Here is an 18,701-nt window from a genome sequence, read left to right as displayed (position 1 = left end):
GGTGTTTTCATCATTCTTGTAAGAAACTCCTTAAACCGGGATGTTAAGCTTGGCAAAGACTTTTCATTGTTGCATATCTAAAGGCTATTAGCTTAAGGTTCCCCTTATTTAATTTTTGTTATGTACTCGTATATCTTAACGGCTATTAGCTCAAATGGGAGAGCAATGTGCAAATCTTGCACAAAGGTATGAGTTCGAATCTCATATAGCCTAGTTAATTTGAGAATCTAGTGTATTAAACTTAAATACAATAATATTGAGGATGAGTTAGCCAAATCTGTACTCAGATGTGCAAAATTGAGGATGAGTAGAAGAAGCTCAAACTTAGATGTCCACAAACGGCGTGCATAAGCCAAAACGTCGTGCAGAGCCACTAAAGGAGCAAAGGATTACAATTTTGAGTCCTTTGTAAAGTCAATGTTAGAAATTATCTAAATTGGGTGCAATTGGACATGACAGAAAATGCCAAAACCCAAAAGTCCACTAGAGAAATACCAATTAGGCTTTGAAGTAACAGTAGCAGTCAGTCGAACCCACACCTTGTGCATTGCACAACGCTCTAGTTTCAACCATTTATGACCAAGTTTCGGAATATTATTTTCTAGTTTCACAAAACAAGCTCTACGATTCACAAAACAAGGTCTGAGATTCACAAAAAAGAGCAAAATACGTAATTTCAACCATTTATGAATAATTTTTATATTATTGCCTTCTAGTTTCACAAAACATGCTGTAAAATTCACAAAACAAGATCTATGATTCAGAAAATAAGAAAAATAGCAAAATAGGTGATTTCAACCACTTATGACCAAGTTTCGGAATATTATCTTCTAGTTTCACAAAACAAGCTCTAAGTTTCACAAAACAAGGTATGAGATTCACAAAATAAGAAAAAGAGCAATTAGGTGATTTCAACCATTTATGACCAAGTTTCGGAATATTATCTTCTAGTTTCACAAAACAAGCTCTAAGTTTCACAAAACAAGGTCTGAGATTCACAAAATAAGAAAAAGAGCAATTAGGTGATTTCAACCATTTATGACCAAGTTTCGGAATATTATCTTCTAGTTTCACAAAATAAGCTCTAAGATTCACAAAACAATGTCTGAGATTCACAAAATAAGAAAAAGAGCAATTAGGTGATTTCAACCATTTATGACCAAGTTTCGGAATATTATCTTCTAGTTTCACAAAACAAGCTCTACGATTCACAAAACAAGGTCTGAGATTCACATAAAAGAGCAAAATACGTAATTTCAACCATTTATAAATAATTTTTATAATATTGCCTTCTAGTTTCACAAAACAAGCTCTAAGTTTCACAAAATAAGGTCTGAGATTCACAAAATAAGAAAAAGAGCAATTAGGTGATTTCAACCATTTATGACCAAGTTTCGGAATATTATCTTCTAGTTTCATAAAACAAGCTCTAAGTTTCACAAAACAAGGTCTGAGATTCACAAAATAAGAAAATGAGCAATTAGGTGATTTCAACCATTTATGACCAAGTTTCGGAATATTATCTTCTAGTTTCACAAAACAAGCTCTAAGATTCACAAAACATGGTCTGAGATTCACAAAATAAGAAAAAGAGCAATTAGGTGATTTCAACCATTTATGACCAAGTTTCGGAATATTATCTTCTAGTTTCACTAAATAAGCTCTAAGATTCACAAAACAATGTCTGAGATTCACAAAATAAGAAAAAGAGCAATTAGGTGATTTCAACCATTTATGACCAAGTTTCGGAATATTATCTTCTTATTTCACAAAATAAGCTCTAGGATTTACAAAACAATGTCTGAGATTCACAAAATAAGAAAAAGAGCAATTAGGTGATTTCAACCATTTATGACCAAGTTTCGGAATATTATTTTCTAGTTTCACAAAACAAGCTCTACGATTCACAAAACAAGGTCTGAGATTCACAAAAAAGAGCAAAATACGTAATTTCAACCATTTATGAATAATTTTTATATTATTGCCTTCTAGTTTCACAAAACATGCTGTAAAATTCACAAAACAAGATCTATGATTCAGAAAATAAGAAAAATAGCAAAATAGGTGATTTCAACCACTTATGACCAAGTTTCGGAATATTATCTTCTAGTTTCACAAAACAAGCTCTAAGATTCACAAAACAAGGTCTGAGATTCACAAAATAAGAAAAAGAGCAATTAGGTAATTTCAACCCTTTATGACCAAGTTTCGGAATATTATCTTCTAGTTTCACAAAACAAGCTCTAAGATTCACAAAATAAGAAAAAGAGCAATTAGGTGATTTCAACCACTTATGACCAAGTTTCGGAATATTATCTTCTAGTTTCACAAAATAAGCTCTAAGATTCACAAAACAAGGTCTGAGATTCACAAAATAAGCAAAAGAGCAATTAGGCGATTTCAACCATTTATGACCAAGTTTCGGAATATTATCTTCTAGTTTCACAAAATAAGCTCTAAGATTCACAAAACAAGGTCTGAGATTCACAAAATAAGAAAAAGAGCAATTAGGTGATTTCAACCATTTATGACCAAGTTTCGGAATATTATCTTCTAGTTTCACAAAACAAGCTCTACGATTCACAAAACAAGGTCTGAGATTCACAAAAAAGAGCAAAATACGTAAGGAAAGCAAGAGCACCTCGCTCAAGTCAAAAACCATCACAAGTGCTGCAAGTTGGGTTAAACATGGCATGGAACCAATTGAGAATCCATCATGGAGATGAGCCATCCACACCGCAACATCAGCCAAGTAATATTTTGTATCAATTGTCCACCTATTTGACATAAATAATGATCACACATTTACATCATTTATTAACTTGTTAATGAAAAAGACTGCATATTAATTTAGAGATGCCGAGAAAAAAAATATATAGTTCCTAAAAAGTTGTTTAAATCAATCATACCCTTGTACGAGTAGCTCAGAAGGTGAATCAAAGGCATCTTCTAAATCAGCAGACAGTAATCCTGAAATTAGCAAGAAATAAAGAATAAAGAAGTAAATAACCACTACAAGTCCATTAAAGATGACAATAACTACAACAAGAATCCACTGATTCAACGATAAGAGTACAAGCCTGCTTAACTATCTAAAAGTAAGATGCCATATGTGATTTTCTAGTCTAGACAATATGATGGTCAGAACTCAGAATCACATCCATGTGCTTGTGCAATGAATACACAAACAGCAAAAGAGATATTCCCCCTAATCCAGACCCAAGTTCTCACTTTTTATTTTAGAATAAACCTAGGCCGAAGTACTTGTTCTGAATAATGTAAGAAGCTTAATCTTACCGATGCCATATATAAACTATAAGTTCCGATGATTACAAATACAGAAGTTCATCGCAATATCATCTTTACCATTTATTTATACATACAAGAACTTCAGCCCAAAATGACAGTTTCTCAATTCTCACAAGTGACCAAAAAATGTTTTTATGTAATCATTATATTCACAGCTCAAAAACAGTATGAAATAGCAAATGCTATCTGCACCTTGTACTATCTACTGGAAAGAGTGATAATATAGAAAGAAGAATGATCCGGACATAAAAGCTAATGGCTCATCAGTTTCTGAATTCAGAGCTAGCTAAAATATGTGGGTGTATCGAAGAATCAAACTTTTCGCAATCAAAAACTCTAAATAACATGTTGACAACAAAAAGAGCAACTCCATCCGAGAATGATTAATGCAAATTGCATAACAAGCTCCGAACTTTCAGAACTTAACATAATGTTCTTAGTACAAGCACATCAAAGATTCAACCTTTATTATCTTAACCTTAGTACAAGTATTGTGATATCTACAATCTTCATGACTATTAGAGCTGCAAAATCATCAAAAAAATGTAATAAGTAGTAGGAAATCTCGAGGTAAAGGAAATCGCTTAATTTTGATCAAAATCGAGCCTTATAATAAGGAAATCGTTCAATTTTGATCAAATTCGAACCTTATATTTACGAAATCACACAATTTTGATCAATCGAACCTTATATTTACGAAATCGCTTAATGTCGATCAACCGAGCCTTATATCATCAATTTATGATTGAATTAACAGAATTATATAAATATGCTAAATTTTGATCCAAAATATGAAATTACCTGTAAGTTAATCAAAATCTTCTTCTTAAATTGCTTAAATCATGTTGTTGTGTGCTGTTTTGATGAAATCTACGAACAATTGATCTTGTTGATTCGATTTTGGAGAACGAGAAATCGTGCGCTGCAATGAATAGTTTTGCGTAGCTTCTACTTCTTTCTTGTACTGTAGAGAGAGAGTAAAGTATTATAATTTTTGGGTGTTTATTTTAGATAGAGAAAATATTTGGGCTAAATAAAAAGTTAGGAATGACCCAAATTTCCAGCCCAATGAACATTGAAAATCACTCCAATGAAGGAATTTGGTGAGGTCGGCCGCCTCGCCATAATTAACGGCCTCACCAGATCCGGCCTATATATATATATATATATATATATATATATATATATATTTAGGATCCGGTGAGAACGATCACTCGGTGAGAACAAGAGACTTATAAACTAACACGCATTCTATTGCTCACAGCCAACATTCATTTCTCACAAATCATGTCTCTCCTCAAACTCTAACCACCACTCAAATTCCTCCATCACCATTCATCACCTGTTGTCGCCACCTATTCACCTAGAGTCATCGCCGGCGACGACCACCAACAATACCGACGAACCGTCGCAAATTTCCCTCCCTCCTCAAATCCTAACCACCTCTTATATTCCCCAGTACCTGCCATCGCCGTCGACATCAACCACCACCAAGGCAAGCGAACCATAATCAACATCCCGCCGGCGACACTATTGAACACCACCAATCCCCAACATTCCTGATTTGCAAACCCAGATCTCGATTCCCCATTCTCATCAAGTCGACGGCCGACACCTGACGCCAACACCGAGCCAAAACCTATCGCCGTCGGTTGACACGGTTGTCGCAACCCTATCAAAAATAAAACCAACTGGTCTCTATAAAATGTAGTAGAGGCAGTCGGGTATCGAATCTACAGAGAGATGGGAATAATGTAAGCTAAACTAAGTCTGCCTGAGTAACCGTTTCTTGGGGGGTTTGATTATTTAATTCTAAACTACGGAGATAAAGAAGGAAGAAACAATAAAAGAACAAGCAATAAATGATTAAATTATTAGAAAGAGAGAAACAACTAGGACAATCGGTTCACCATGGTTTCTAGAGATCAAATCTAAGGTCAAAGGTCAGCTTGAACTAGGTCTGCAGGGTAGTGAAAAGGTCCTTCCGGTCCGCTATTCGCCCTAAAACATTACTAACTTAGCTTCCGCCCTCATTAGAATGTCCAAATGTTCACTGCAGATCTTACCCCTTCCAATCTTCCGATCTAGGTCAGGGCATATCAAATCAACTAACTAAATGCGTCGACTCAAGCAGCTAATTGCTATTAAATGCGGTGATTAACAACACAAACCTAATTCTAGCCAAGCCTAATCACCTAATTCTATCTTCCTAATTACCATGGCTCCCCTTATGTCCTAGCATAGGGGGATTATCTATGCATAATGAAAAGTGAAGAATCAATGAAGGCAAACGAGATAAGTAATTTGAACATGATAGTAAATTGCTAAAGAAGAAAGAGTTGAAGAAATAAAGCAAAGAGATGACAAAAAGAACAATTGCAAAAATAATGAATTCAAATTAATGATCGAAAAATACCGAGTACAAAGGAGTTCCAAGAAATAGAGATTTTAGGTCTAAAGAGTATATTGCCAAGAGAAGAGAAAGACTGCCGTCGTTCTCCTCCTCCTTATTTATTCTAAGATAAAAATAAAATATCCAAAATATAAAACTAAAAGATTGCGTAACTGATAAAACCTCTCGATCGAGTAGAAACAAACCACTCGATCGAGAACAATAAGGGGCAAACATCTCGATCTAGTAAAGCAAGTACTCGATCGAGGAACTCAGTAAATACCCATCTCGATCGAGTAAAGCAAGTACTCGATCGAGGTCTTCTAGCATACTCATATGCTCGATCGAGGTAGCTAACAATGAACCAGCATAAGTGAACTCAAAACACCTTTTGAAGTCACTTCATGCATCCTTCGGTGACAATTTTCGGACTCCGATTCTTCTAAATCCAAAATGCATGCAGACGGGACAGGTTCAAGCTTGATTATGCTCCTTTCCGGTTCATACCTACAAATAAAACAAGACAAACCAAAGTAAACTATTTGGGGGCATTTGTAGCTAGTTGCTACATAAATAACACAGAAATGCGTGTAAATATAGGGTAAAAACCATCTATAAAATGCACGCATCATCGGTCACCACCAACCACCATAAAATCCGCGAGCCAAAAACCTAACCCCCAAATTGATTTCAGAGCATCACTTGGTTCTAATTTTAATGCAAAAGGAGCATGTTTAAAGGAATTACTATGGGAATTCAGGGATTAAAATTGGAAATGGGTTCTTAATTTATTATTTTATGGATGTTATGGCTGATGGTTTTCGCTGTAAGTTTGGGGGTTAATTGCTCAATTTACGCTATTTGAACTGCTAGTATACCCCGTTTTTAGGTGGTGGTTGTCTAGGCCACAGTGGTTGGGGAGATGAGGTGGGAGATGGTGATTGATGTGGCTGGTGGCGTGTCGGTAATAACGTGGTGGCGTGGTGGTCACTGAAGAAGTAGGAGGTGTTTAATGGTGATGGGTAATTGTATTGGGTGGCGGTGGTGGAGCGGAATCATTCAATCGGTGGATCGAACAACCCTAATTCCAAGACTGTCTATCTCATCCGGCAAGATTTGCGGGGTTGGCGAAGATGGTGCAGTGGTTGAAGTGTCGATGACAAAGGTGTCAGCTATCGCCATCACCCACGAAGCAGAGTTCAGAGTTCTTTGATTATGCTCGAGGTAGCGAGACGGTGAGTGGGAAGGACGGTAGAGTTGTACGTGGTGTTTATGTGGTTTCATGGTGCATTGGTGCCATCTTGGTGCCTGTGATGTCGCCGGCAGGGGTGACGCCTGGTGATTGATCTTCTTTTTGGAAATAGGGATTGAGCAATTTGGTCGTCAGAGGTGGTCAATAATGAATAGGCGCCGTCATCGGAGGTCGGTAAAGGCAGTGGTGGTGGAGCGGCTGGCTGTCAGGGGCGGCGGTGGTGGTGTTGGTCAGGGGCGCTTTGTGGTGGTGGTGCGGTGGCCGGTAAGGTGGTGAATTGATATTTTTTAATTAGGCCAAAATTTCTGGTCGGTTGGTCGGCGAGACATCCTGGCCGGTCTCCAAGGCAGCACAAATTCAGTTGCGGAAATCGAAGGAAGTGAGCAAAAGTGTACCTGGGATGGGGAAAAATGTATCTCCATCATTATATGATGTATTTAGAATTTTTGAAAAAAGCATACCTAGGATGAGAAAAAATGTATCTACATCGTTATAAACCGTATCTAAAAATTATGTATGAAAAAAATGTACCTAGGTTGGAAAAAAATGTATCTACATCGTTACAAGACGTATATACTCACTCCGTCCCAGTCAATTGTTGTCCTTTGGTTTTGGCACAAAGACCAAGAAAAAAGGAAGGAACCAATTACTAAATGACAAGTGGAACAAATTGAGTGTGAATGATCAAATTGTTCATCAAATTCATTCTTAAAATAGAAAGGACAACAACTCACTGAGACACCCCAATATGGAAAAGAACAACAAATGACCGGGACAGAGGGAGTATAATTTATGTAAACGTATCTAAAAATTATGTAAAAAATGTACCTAGGATGAAAAAAAATGTATCTACATCGTTACATATCGTATATATAATTTATGTAAAAAGTGTATCTATGAGTATCTAAAGTGTATATGAGATTTTTAGTAAAAAAAAGGGTGTATCTAGACATGTATCTCAATATATCTACTTCGTTCTCACCGAGTGTTCGTTCTCACTGGATCTTAACTCTCTCTCTCTCTCTCTCTCTCTCTCTCTCTCTCTCTCTCTCTATATATATATATATATATATATATATATATATATATATATATATATATATATATAGTAAAGTTCTTATAAGTCCTTCATATGTTTTGAGTCCATAAGTCCCTCCCATAACCCTTAGATCATGCTTGGTGGGTGCTTGAGATTGAAAGTAAGAAACACACTTAACACTAACTAGTTTTGGAGCCCGTGAAAATCACGGGATCGTTAATAATTTATTATTTTAATCAGGTTAAAGATTATGGACTATGAATGTTTATTTTCCAACAAATATTTAGGCGTTATTTTAAGTTCTCTTTATTGATTGAACAAATTAGAGTGTTTAGACCGACAAAATAAAATCTCAAAGGTGTTTAAGGTAGACAAGTAGAGATATTGTGATAACATAAGAGATGATAATCGTAGATAAAAATATGACAATGTGTATAGGTAGTATAAATGAGGAGGGAAGCCAAAAATTCATCATTTAAGAAAAAAATGATATACTAAATTAGTAGAATGTATTAATTATTAATAGGTATAAAGATGAGAGGAAATTAAAAAGTTTATATCATTTACATTCTTTTGTCACATTCAAATTTTCATTTTAGGTACCATTTAATTAAATTGTATAGATTTATTTATAGATGAGTGAATGAAATCAATGCCATGTAACTATAAATTGACAATCCACGTCACATTAAAATTTCCATGTTACATTTAATTATATTTGTCATTTTAAGTACCCCTTTAATTAGATTGTATAGATTATAGATGGGGTTTTAGGGCCGCCGCATGAAACTTCATAGTGAAAAGAGTTGCATATTCAACTAATAAAAAGTTGCTTAAGGTAATATTTTTAAATTATGTGAGTATGTATCATCCTCCTGCAATTTGAAAACACAAAAATAATAAAAATAAGATTCTAATTAATTCAATATACAATAAAGAAAAAAAGTAAAAAAAATATTCTAGTTATCTATGTAAACTTTACATACCAATTTTTGGAATAAAATGGAAATTTTGATTGTTATATAATGGTGAGAGGAAAGCAAAAAGATCATCATTTTGATAAAAGTAATAAAGTTAAATAAATAGGGTAGATTGATGACTAAAGTTATGAGGGGGAGATAAAAAGTTTGAATCATTTTTTTTTAATTTATTTTGTATGTTTGAGACTTTATATTTTTTAAATTTTTTTTACTAATAAACACGTGACACATGATAATAAAAAATGATTTTTTTATGACACATGGCTTAGTAAGATGACTTAGTGAAATATTTAATCTTGCCATTTTATAATATTGTACTTTACATACCAATTTTTTTAATAACATGGAAATTATGATTATTGTTATATAATGGTGAGGGAAAAGCAAAAAGATCATCATTAAGAAGATAATAAAGTTAAATAAATAGGGTAAATTGATAACCAAAGTTATGGGAGAGAGATAAAAGGTTTGCATCAATTTTTTTTTTTTTTTTTTGTTTGCAACTTATATTTTTTAATTTTTTTAAAAAAATTTATGAATGGGGTGAAATATAAGGTTTTGTTTGTCATGTTGAACTCAAAGCTGATAAGAATAGAAACTATACATATATGAAAATTAAAGGGTGAAACAAATAAAAAAAAAATGGAAAAATAAGACAATATGCGAAAGTAGTAACTTACAACATAACAATAAAGCGTTCACATCAAAGAAGATCATGACATTGAATCCTATAAAACACAACAAAATAAAGAGGTTAGACTTAATTTACTAATAGAAATGTTAAAAAAACCATAAAAAAAATCAATACCAAGATATACACAAAAGATATGTAATTTCACTTAAAAAGGTTGAAGTGTGTGTGTGTGTATATATATATATATATATATATATATATATATATATATATATATATATATATATATATATATATATATATATATATATATATATATATATATATATAAAATGCTATAACATTCATTAAGATTAAGAATTCAAGAGTAAGATGAAAGGTTGAAATTAGGTTACGAACTTACAATGAATGGGAGAAGAGGAAAAACAAAAGTGGAGTAAATGCATAATAAAACATCTTGAATGTGTTATTATTATTATTATTAGAACTTAATTAGACATGAAATATTATAGCATATTAGGAGGTTTTGAGAGTTGTCACATGACAATTAAATACTACTCAAGTTAGTCTTTTAATGGTATTTTATAGATGATTTAGCTAGTCATTTAACTATATTGTATAGATAGAAATATATTTCAACGCGGACATCGGCAATCCAAATGCATTTTGGCAAAAAAAAATTGGGGAAGATGATATTTTGAAAATTGTATATGTAGTTGATTCATTTGTTGGTTGAGTAAAAGAACAGGGGATTACTAATCCGATTTTGGTTTTTTTAAAGAAGGAAAAAAGAGTGGATTAAAAAATAATTTATTGCTAGGTGGCTTTTAGTCGATGTCTACGTGACATTTATAATCCTAGGTGACTTTTAGTCGATGTCTACGTGACATTTAATAGGTGTTTCAAGTAGCCTTTTAATAAAATTTTATAGATTAGAGTGACACGCGGATTAAGATGTGGCATTGTAAATGCATACGTGGCTTTTACTTATCCTACGTGGCATTGTCTGCGTGACCTTTTGAGGCTAACCTTTTAATAAGATTTTATAGATTAATTCCCTTCTCTCTCTAGTTTTAATAATACATTTACTAATTCATTATCATACACAATTAAAACCACCTTTTGTCTTATACTTCAAAGTTTATGAAAATTTTGTTAACACTTTTCCTGTTTTTTTTTCGTTTTTTTAGACAAGTTTTCGACATTTTATGATTTTACGAGTGTAATTCTAACAGCAAAAAGTGTAATTTTAATCTACGAAGCGGTTTTGACGGATATTATTTTGAAATTTGTAATTTAAAGGAATGTTTACGGGAATTTTGCGTTTTACGAGTTTAACTTCAGTCTTTTTTGAGTGATTTTGACGAATAATATTTTAAATTTTTGTAATTTTATCACAACTTATTGTAATTTTAACATTTTACGAGTGTTATTTTAACGACAAAAAGTGTTATTTTAGTCAAGAAAAGTGTAATTTCAGTCAAATGTGAGTGTTATTTTAGTCCAGGAAAGTGTTATTTTAGTCCAGGAAAGTATAATTTTAGTCCAATGAGAGTGTTATTTTAGTCCAGCAAAGTGTTATTTTAGTCCAGCAAAGTGTAATTTTAATCCACTGAGGATGTAATTTCAGTCCATTGAGAGTGTAACATTAGTCCAATGAGAATATAACCAAGTCCATTGAGATAAATAAGTGTATTTCTAATGAGAAAAACTGTAATTCTAGCAGAAAAAAGTCTAATTTTAGCAGATAAAAGTGTAATTCTAGCAGAAAAAAGTGTAATTCCAAGGATAAAAAGTGTAATTTTAGCAGAAGAAGTGTAATTCTAACAGAAAAAAGTGTAATTTTAACCGAAAAAAGTGTAATTTTAACAGACAAAAGTGTAATTTTAAGCAACAAAAGTGTAATTTTAGCTAACAAAGTGTAATTGTAACAGACAAAAGTGTAATTTTAGCTAACAAAAGTGTAATTTTAACAGAAAAAAGTGTAATTTTAACATCAAAAAGTGTAACTTAAAACTAGATCTAACTTTTTCATTTGTTTTTTAAAAAAAAATCAAATTTCCACCATCACAACAACACCAAAACAACTTTTACTCGAAAAATAAATGATATTATGTGAGATCCAAAATTTTAAAAAAACAAATTTCTTTTCAAAGAGTTACACTAAAATATACCAAAGAAATGATATTACGATCATATAAGTCCTCCTCCCTCATCTCGTCTTTAAAAAAATGATATTAGGATCATATTTTACAACAATAACTACCACCATCCTATTTTACAAAAATAGATAAGAAATAAAAATAAAATAAAAAAAAATAGAGAAAACGCAACCACACGTCCACGCCCATAAACAAACACAAAAGCAAAGAAAAGAACTCCACCTCTAACAGGTAGATCTTAAAAATGGAACTCGAAAAAAAAAACGATTTAAATTACGATCTGAAAAACAGAAATCGACAATGGCGTTGGACGTGGTGGCTGTGGTTGTTGGTGAGCACGGGCCGGAAAGAAAGGAGGGATGCTGGTGGGCCGGGAAGAAGGGAGGGAGGGTGGGTGGTGGTGTCGGGTGGTGGTGTCGGGTGGGAGTGGGTGTTGGTGGTGAGTGAGGAAGAGGAGTGATTTATTTTTTGGGGTTTTTTTTATCTTTTTGGGTTTTAGATAGATGAGGTGAATGTTATTTTGTGAGATGAGAGATAAAGTGTGTGGAAAAATAATGTTATATAGTTAATTAGGTGTTTGATTAATGTAGATTAGGAAGGGTAGTGAGAGAGTGGGTTTAATTAGCCTTAATCTCCTTTTTTCTTCACCAAATCTCAGCCTTCTATTTTCCTCATCCAAGGGCTATAAGGGGGACTTATGGACTCACATGTAAGAGGAGGACACATATGATCCTAATACTATATATATATATATATATCCTTCATAATGGAATGAGAATGCAGTTTTGTCTCTGTTTTATTCTCTCTACCTTCTCTCTATAATTATCTCTTATCTTTATTTCACAATCTTTTATCTTTATTTCATAACATTAACAAGTTTAACTATTTTTTAGACACAATTTAATTAATAAAACTTTATTTTATTGTATATGACACTAATACGACTTAGTATTTCTTATTTACCCTTACTTCGGTTCACTTTATGTCATTTTATAACGAGTCAATTATAGACCTTGTCTTTTCGGGTCGGGTCAACACTAGGTTAATCAAGGTTCGAGTCGGGTCTGGGACGTATTTCATGTTAATAAGTTCGGGTTCCTTTCAGGTCTCGTGTCAGCCTTGCCAGACCGAGTTATTCGGGTTAGATCAACTTTGTCAGGTGTATATTCAAGAATCCAACCCAAGAGCCTAGCCGGAGGGCTTGGGGCGGGTTTTTGACCCACTGGCCACTGCCATCATCCTTAACTCTTAAGTGAGAGAGTAGAATACAAGTCGTCGTTGACTGTAAAGACTCAACAAAAGCCAAACCAACCGCTCCTCCACTAACACAAAGTCACAAACACAAAAACAGTTGATCCAAAAAAGCCCTGAAAAGTAGGCGAACGCGAAACGATGAGCAGCCACAAATGGGCAGACCTCCCACGAGAAATCCTAGAATTGATCGGAAAATGCCTCGAAACACGTGTAGAAGTATACCGTTTCAGAGCCATCTGCAGTTCATGGAGATCAGTCATCCCTCTTTCAACCAGCATCTCCTCTATCTCTCCACCCTTCAACCTCCCTCCTCCTCTTAGCGTCACCGCAGTCCTCTCCCCAGTCTTCTTCTACCTTCTCGAAGACGAGACCCGCACGGCTTCCTGTTTGATCAAGGTAACCCAATCTACCTCTGGAGAAATGAAAATCATGGACCCACTTTCCTCACAGTATAGCATCCGAAAAAACTCTCTTACTCCTGCTAAGAGTATTAACATTTTAAATTTGCGTCTTGTTCAAGTATTTAAAAGTTACCGCTTTATATACTATATGCACAAGCCCACCTTGGATATCACGGTGAAGAGATTTGTTTTATTTGGGAAATGTGGGATTTTTATGGTTAATGATGCAGGAGAGTTGAGGTGTTTTCGATTTCACGACCAAAATTGGACTAATTTGGGCGATGAAGGGACAAAGTACGACGATGTTGTCGTTTACAAGGGTCAGTATTATGTGGTTGATACTTTGGGTACTGTTTATTGGATTGATTCTGAATCCATGACTCTTGTTCAATTTTCACCCCCGCTTTTCGGTCTTGGTCAGGTGAAAAACCTGATAGTTTCGGGTGGGGAATTGTTTGTTGTTGATACCTACTATGATGATGGACAGTCGCAGAGACTCGTAGATGATTTTGAGAGGGTTGATATGAGAATTTATAGGCTGGATGAAGAATGGGGGAGATGGGTTGATGTTAGATCGTTGGATGATCGCGTTTTTTTGTTGGCCAAAGAGGGTTGCTTCTCTGTTTCGACTAAGGACATTCCTGGTTGTAATTGTAATTGTAATTGTGTGTATTTCTCTGAAGCAAAAATGCAAGACCGATATTTAACCACGGAATTCAAACGATTTTTTGCTCGTGTGTTTGATATACAAGATCGGAAGAGGATGAAGATGGTTGATTGCTACCCTTCTCATCGAAAGCTGTTTGACTTGCTTATGAACTTTCCCTGTACACTGTCTCCTCCAGAATTCCCAGTGAATCTTGAGTGAGACGCTTGTATAGATACAATAAAACCATTGCCGTAGTTAAGTGAGCAGCATAACAATGTTTCCCTTCCAGTATGTCGCTCGTCTACTACATTGGCTGGGCTGATATTGCCTTCCTACTTGTGAATGATGCTACCTTATGTAGATTCTGTGTATGAATGAATGTTCAATATTATATTGTGAGGTCATATCTTAGATATGCTTGTAGTCTCAACTAGGCATTTTGGTGGTTGTATCAAATTGCATGGAGTTCCTGTAAATTATCGAGTTATCTCGTTTTCCATCTTCCTAATCTTTTACAAGAGCTTGTATTACGTGACAGATACAACCTAAGTATTTTCGTCATTATGAAGGTATTTGCTTCACACTTTTAATGGCCTTCTGGTCCGCTGCTTAATGATGCTGTTCAACTCTGTCTGTTAAAGTGTTTATTTAATGTTTATCCAGGTAATTCAATTACAAACATTAGAGATATGTAGCTCACACAATCATTGACTATATGATCCGGAGTATAGTTTATGGGAGAAATAGCACAACTTCTGAAAGGGAAAACTGATGAATGTATCCCAACAATGGCATGCAAATTCAACGGAAATCTAACAATACTAACAGATACTCTTTCTTTTCATTCCGCCTTCCCTTCTCTTTGTCAAAATAATCAGATACTCGAATGTGCTGAAAGGTGAAGATAAGATGAGATACGCAAGTACAAAAGTTGATCATTTTCTAGGTGGAGGAAACACACTTAAAACAATTAGTCTATAACAAAGATGAAGGACCAAAAAAGCTTGTCGTGAATGTGAGATACTTTTTTTTTCTTTTTTCTTTTTTTTTTTTTTTTAAATGAAGGACAAACAGTGGAAACAAAGGAATGTAACGTTGAGATATTATTTGTAATCTGAGTTCCTTTGTGATTGACAATTTATTTCTGATTTATTAGCGGGAAGTCCTTTACCGTTCTTGTTGGACAGGAATAATGAATACAATGACTAGCATCGTGTTTTGTCGATCTGCTGTTGTGTAGGTCCTTATGTGCATCTTACAAGTATTGATTCTAGCATTATCAAAATTGCCATTTTCCAAAGCTAAAGAAAGTTGGCAATCAATGTAATACTAAATGCTCAGTGTTTCAAACACAACCAGATGACCAGGCTAGGCTAGGCAAGGCAAGAATGCTTATGAAGAAATATTATTTGAATAGTCGTGGGACTCGTGATCAATGTGCCTTATTTGTACTCACAGCAATGCAAAATGGCATGCAGTAAACATAAAAGTGAAATCTTACATACAGCTTGTACACTTAACTTTTATCTGCAGGTCATTTGCTTACTGTCGGTGTGATGGACTTGCTACTGCCCCATTTCTGAATAACTGATACAGGCGAAGGTGGGCTTTCTTTATTTCTCAACAGCCAGGTGTCGTCACCTTCCACCCGAGTTTTTGATACCATAGTAGTATCACAATCTGTAGATTCTATTGTCTTTAAGGCCTGGACAACCTCAATCATTGAAGGCCGTAATTCTTTCCTCTGCTGTAAACACTGAAAGGCAAGCTCTGCGACTAGTGTGATCATCCTTTTCGTTTTACAATTTGTCTCAAATCCAAGACGATGGTCAACTAGCTCATCAATTGCACCGCTCTGGATTCTCTTCATTGCATAGATCGACAAGTTTATTTCATCGTGTTCCCTACAGATATCTATGGCAGGCAATGATGAAATGAGCTCAACAAGAACAACTCCAAAGCTGTAAACATCACTCTTATCTGTCAACTGGTAACATTGGTGGTACTCGGGATCAAGGTAACCTGGAGTGCCTTGTGGAGCAGTTGATACATGAGTTACGTCCATAGGAAAAAGTCTCGATAGTCCAAAATCCGCCACCTTTACACAGAAATTGCTGTCCAAGAGAATGTTGTTGGATTTGACATCCCGATGGATGATATCCGAAGCATGAAGGTAAGCCAATGCTTTGGCTGTTTCTATGGCGATACTCAAGCGGACAGGCCAGGTTAGTGTGCCACATTTTGATTGGTCACCATTCAAGTGATCAGCCACTGTTCCATTAGGCACATACTCGTACACTAGTAGAAGTTCTTTGCTACGCTGTGAAGTGCAGCCATACAAGGATACGAGATTCTGGTGGCGTAGACCAGCAAGTATTTCAATCTCATTCATAAACTGCTCAAGTTGTCTGAAGTTCCTTTGGTAAAGACGCTTAACTGCAACTTCTCGTCCATCTTTCAGTTTCCCTGCATGAATAAAAAGGAACTTCAATTTTGAGGAAAAGGTTTGCACAAACTTAACACAAAATCATTTAAGTTGGATTCAAGTTGTGGCTAGCTTAACCCATATTACTCAGTCACTTACAAGTAATTGTGAAGGGTGACTGAATAATAAGCTCAATTTAAAAACATTCGCATTTAGCGGAATTAATGTTAATCAAGTTGTAAACTTCACCTATGGGTTAAACAGGTCACTGCAGGTTATCCAGCTTATCCTATTAATTTAAGGGTTGGATTAGGATTGAGGATATTGACTCTAACTTATCTAGTGAAATGGCTCATGTTCATATTAAGGGAATTGAACTATAGACCATTTATAAGTGCCACAAACACAAACACAAACACAAACACAAACACAAACACAAACACAAACACAAACACAAACACAAACACAAACACGAACACTGACATGACATGACCTTTCATCAGCTCTATTTAGCCAGTGAACTGTGAATCTTCCCTACTCACCATAGTAAACAGTTCCGTATCCTCCATCACCAAGCTCTCTGTTGGAATCAAAATTATTTGTTGATTCCTCAAGTTCACTGTAGGAGAAAATGGGTACACTGAAATACACCTTGCTTGCTTCAAGGTCTGTTTTCATTCTTCTGGGTTCTCGAGTTAAGTTCCTTGAAGTCAAGCCCAGTGATCTAAATTTTGTCTTCTTCAGATACCAGCAAAGCAATGCAGCGAGAACGATGACAATGCTTCCTACTGAAATTCCTAAAAATCAGAAGAAAGAAAACACAAACTTTTAGCTTTCTCCAATCATGCCATTTACCACAAAATTGATTTATTACTGCGGCATCTGGAAACAGCTAAACATAACTACATAAGGGCAAAGCTGTGTGCGTCAGATCTTTCTTAACTCGTCATATGCAGAAGAATTTGAGTCACTAAGATTATGTATGTAATAAAAAAGTGCTTACCTAATCCGAGTATTAGTCTCCGTCTTCTCCGTTCTGCATAAAGTTCCATCAGTAAAAATACATAAAACTACTGGTATCAATAAAATTCAATACATGAAACTTTGGTGTCACCTTTTCGCTTATTGATGCATCGAAAGCCATCATTGGGAAGGTCCTGACAACTGCCTGACTCACTGATGCACTGTGAACACTGGTCAGACAAATCCACCATCACTACGGCAGGATACTTAACAACATCACACCCTGGAATTTCAGCTAAAGTATCATTCATATGATAAACATTGTGATATGGACAATCCGTCAAACGACGAAGGGTCCCACTTCTATTTCCTTTCTTATCATCAAATTTCGTTGGACAATCCCATACTGTTTTATTTATCAAAACCGTAAAACTAACAGAGCTTGATCTTGGAAGCCTAAACCTGTTTTCTATAACATCACATTTGTCATTCACTATATGAAGCATGAGATAGTCACCCACTAGGAAACTCCGGTTACTGGAGAACGAGTTCAGGACGTCGTACCATGGACCTGAATTCGTTAACCCGATTGTCGGAGTGGGTTCAGTGCAGTTCAGCACAGAAAGTCCACAACTTGGGTTGAAGCTGGTTGTGAAAGGGTACCCAAGAACGCCAAGAGTTGCGCAGCGAAACGACGATGGGCAACTAGTTGGTGCTCCTTGAGGGAGTTGTAATAGACAGTAAGACAAGAAAATGATGAGAGCAATAGAGATTGAAGCCATACTTGAAATATCTAGCTGAACTACTGTTTGAAGCTAAATAAATGAAGTTTTTTGGGTTAAGTTCTTATAAATGTATTACATCATATTCAAGGAGCAGTTCGTATTTGTTTATTTGTTGGGATGTTACACACGCATTTGACTTCAAAGTCGGAGTATAGACTTTTGGATAATAATGGTGAAAAGTGTGGAATGGGGAATTATTTGCAAATTATGAGTTGTGACTATGACCAATCTATTACTGATTACATTCATTCTCTTTTTCATGGCTATTTAATTAGTTTTATCTGGGTGTGACAGTATCTTAAACAAAATTGAGTGATTGGCCTTGAAGGATTCCATGAAGAAGGAGCATGACACTAAGGCTCTACTGTTTTTTTTAGACTGAAATTATCTGAACTGAACTGAATTTAATGAAGATGAACTTAACTGAATTGAATTGAAGTAAGAGTTAAATTCTGA

General features: G+C 35.0%; 2 protein-coding genes across 2 annotated transcripts; one reads left to right on the top strand and one right to left on the bottom strand.

Moving 5' to 3' along the window:
* Positions 1-13,035: 13,035 nt before the first annotated feature.
* On the top strand, positions 13,036-14,640 carry LOC141623397 (F-box protein At4g35733-like). Its single transcript, XM_074439514.1, has one exon. The coding sequence runs from the start codon at positions 13,161-13,163 to the stop codon at positions 14,289-14,291; it is 1,131 nt and encodes a 376-aa protein (XP_074295615.1). The 5' UTR covers positions 13,036-13,160; the 3' UTR covers positions 14,292-14,640.
* Positions 14,641-15,444: 804 nt separating this feature from the next.
* LOC141623396 (LEAF RUST 10 DISEASE-RESISTANCE LOCUS RECEPTOR-LIKE PROTEIN KINASE-like 1.1) lies at positions 15,445-18,497 on the bottom strand. Its single transcript, XM_074439513.1, has 4 exons — positions 17,612-18,497; positions 17,501-17,533; positions 17,040-17,294; positions 15,445-16,538 (listed from the first exon to the last, which is right to left on the bottom strand). Exons 1-4 carry the CDS (start codon positions 18,240-18,242, stop codon positions 15,607-15,609), a joined length of 1,851 nt encoding a protein of 616 aa, XP_074295614.1. The 5' UTR covers positions 18,243-18,497; the 3' UTR covers positions 15,445-15,606.
* Positions 18,498-18,701: the final 204 nt, after the last annotated feature.

This window comes from Silene latifolia, chromosome X (assembly GCF_048544455.1).
Source record: "Silene latifolia isolate original U9 population chromosome X, ASM4854445v1, whole genome shotgun sequence".
NCBI classification, from domain to species: Eukaryota; Viridiplantae; Streptophyta; class Magnoliopsida; order Caryophyllales; family Caryophyllaceae; genus Silene; species Silene latifolia.
The sequence above is the reverse complement of the archived record's forward strand: the minus strand, read 5'-3'. Positions and strand labels throughout refer to the sequence as shown.

Coding starts and splice junctions, on each gene's coding strand:
- LOC141623397 (XM_074439514.1), top strand. CDS start 13,161: ATGAGCAGCCACAAATGGGCAGACCTCCCACGAGAAATCCTAGAATTG.
- LOC141623396 (XM_074439513.1), bottom strand. CDS start 18,242: ATGGCTTCAATCTCTATTGCTCTCATCATTTTCTTGTCTTACTGTCTA. Junction 17,534..17,611: donor ATGCATCAATAAGCGAAAAG/GTGACACCAAAG, acceptor AACTTTATGCAG/AACGGAGAAGACGGAGACTA. Junction 17,295..17,500: donor GAGACTAATACTCGGATTAG/GTAAGCACTTTT, acceptor TCTGATTTTTAG/GAATTTCAGTAGGAAGCATT.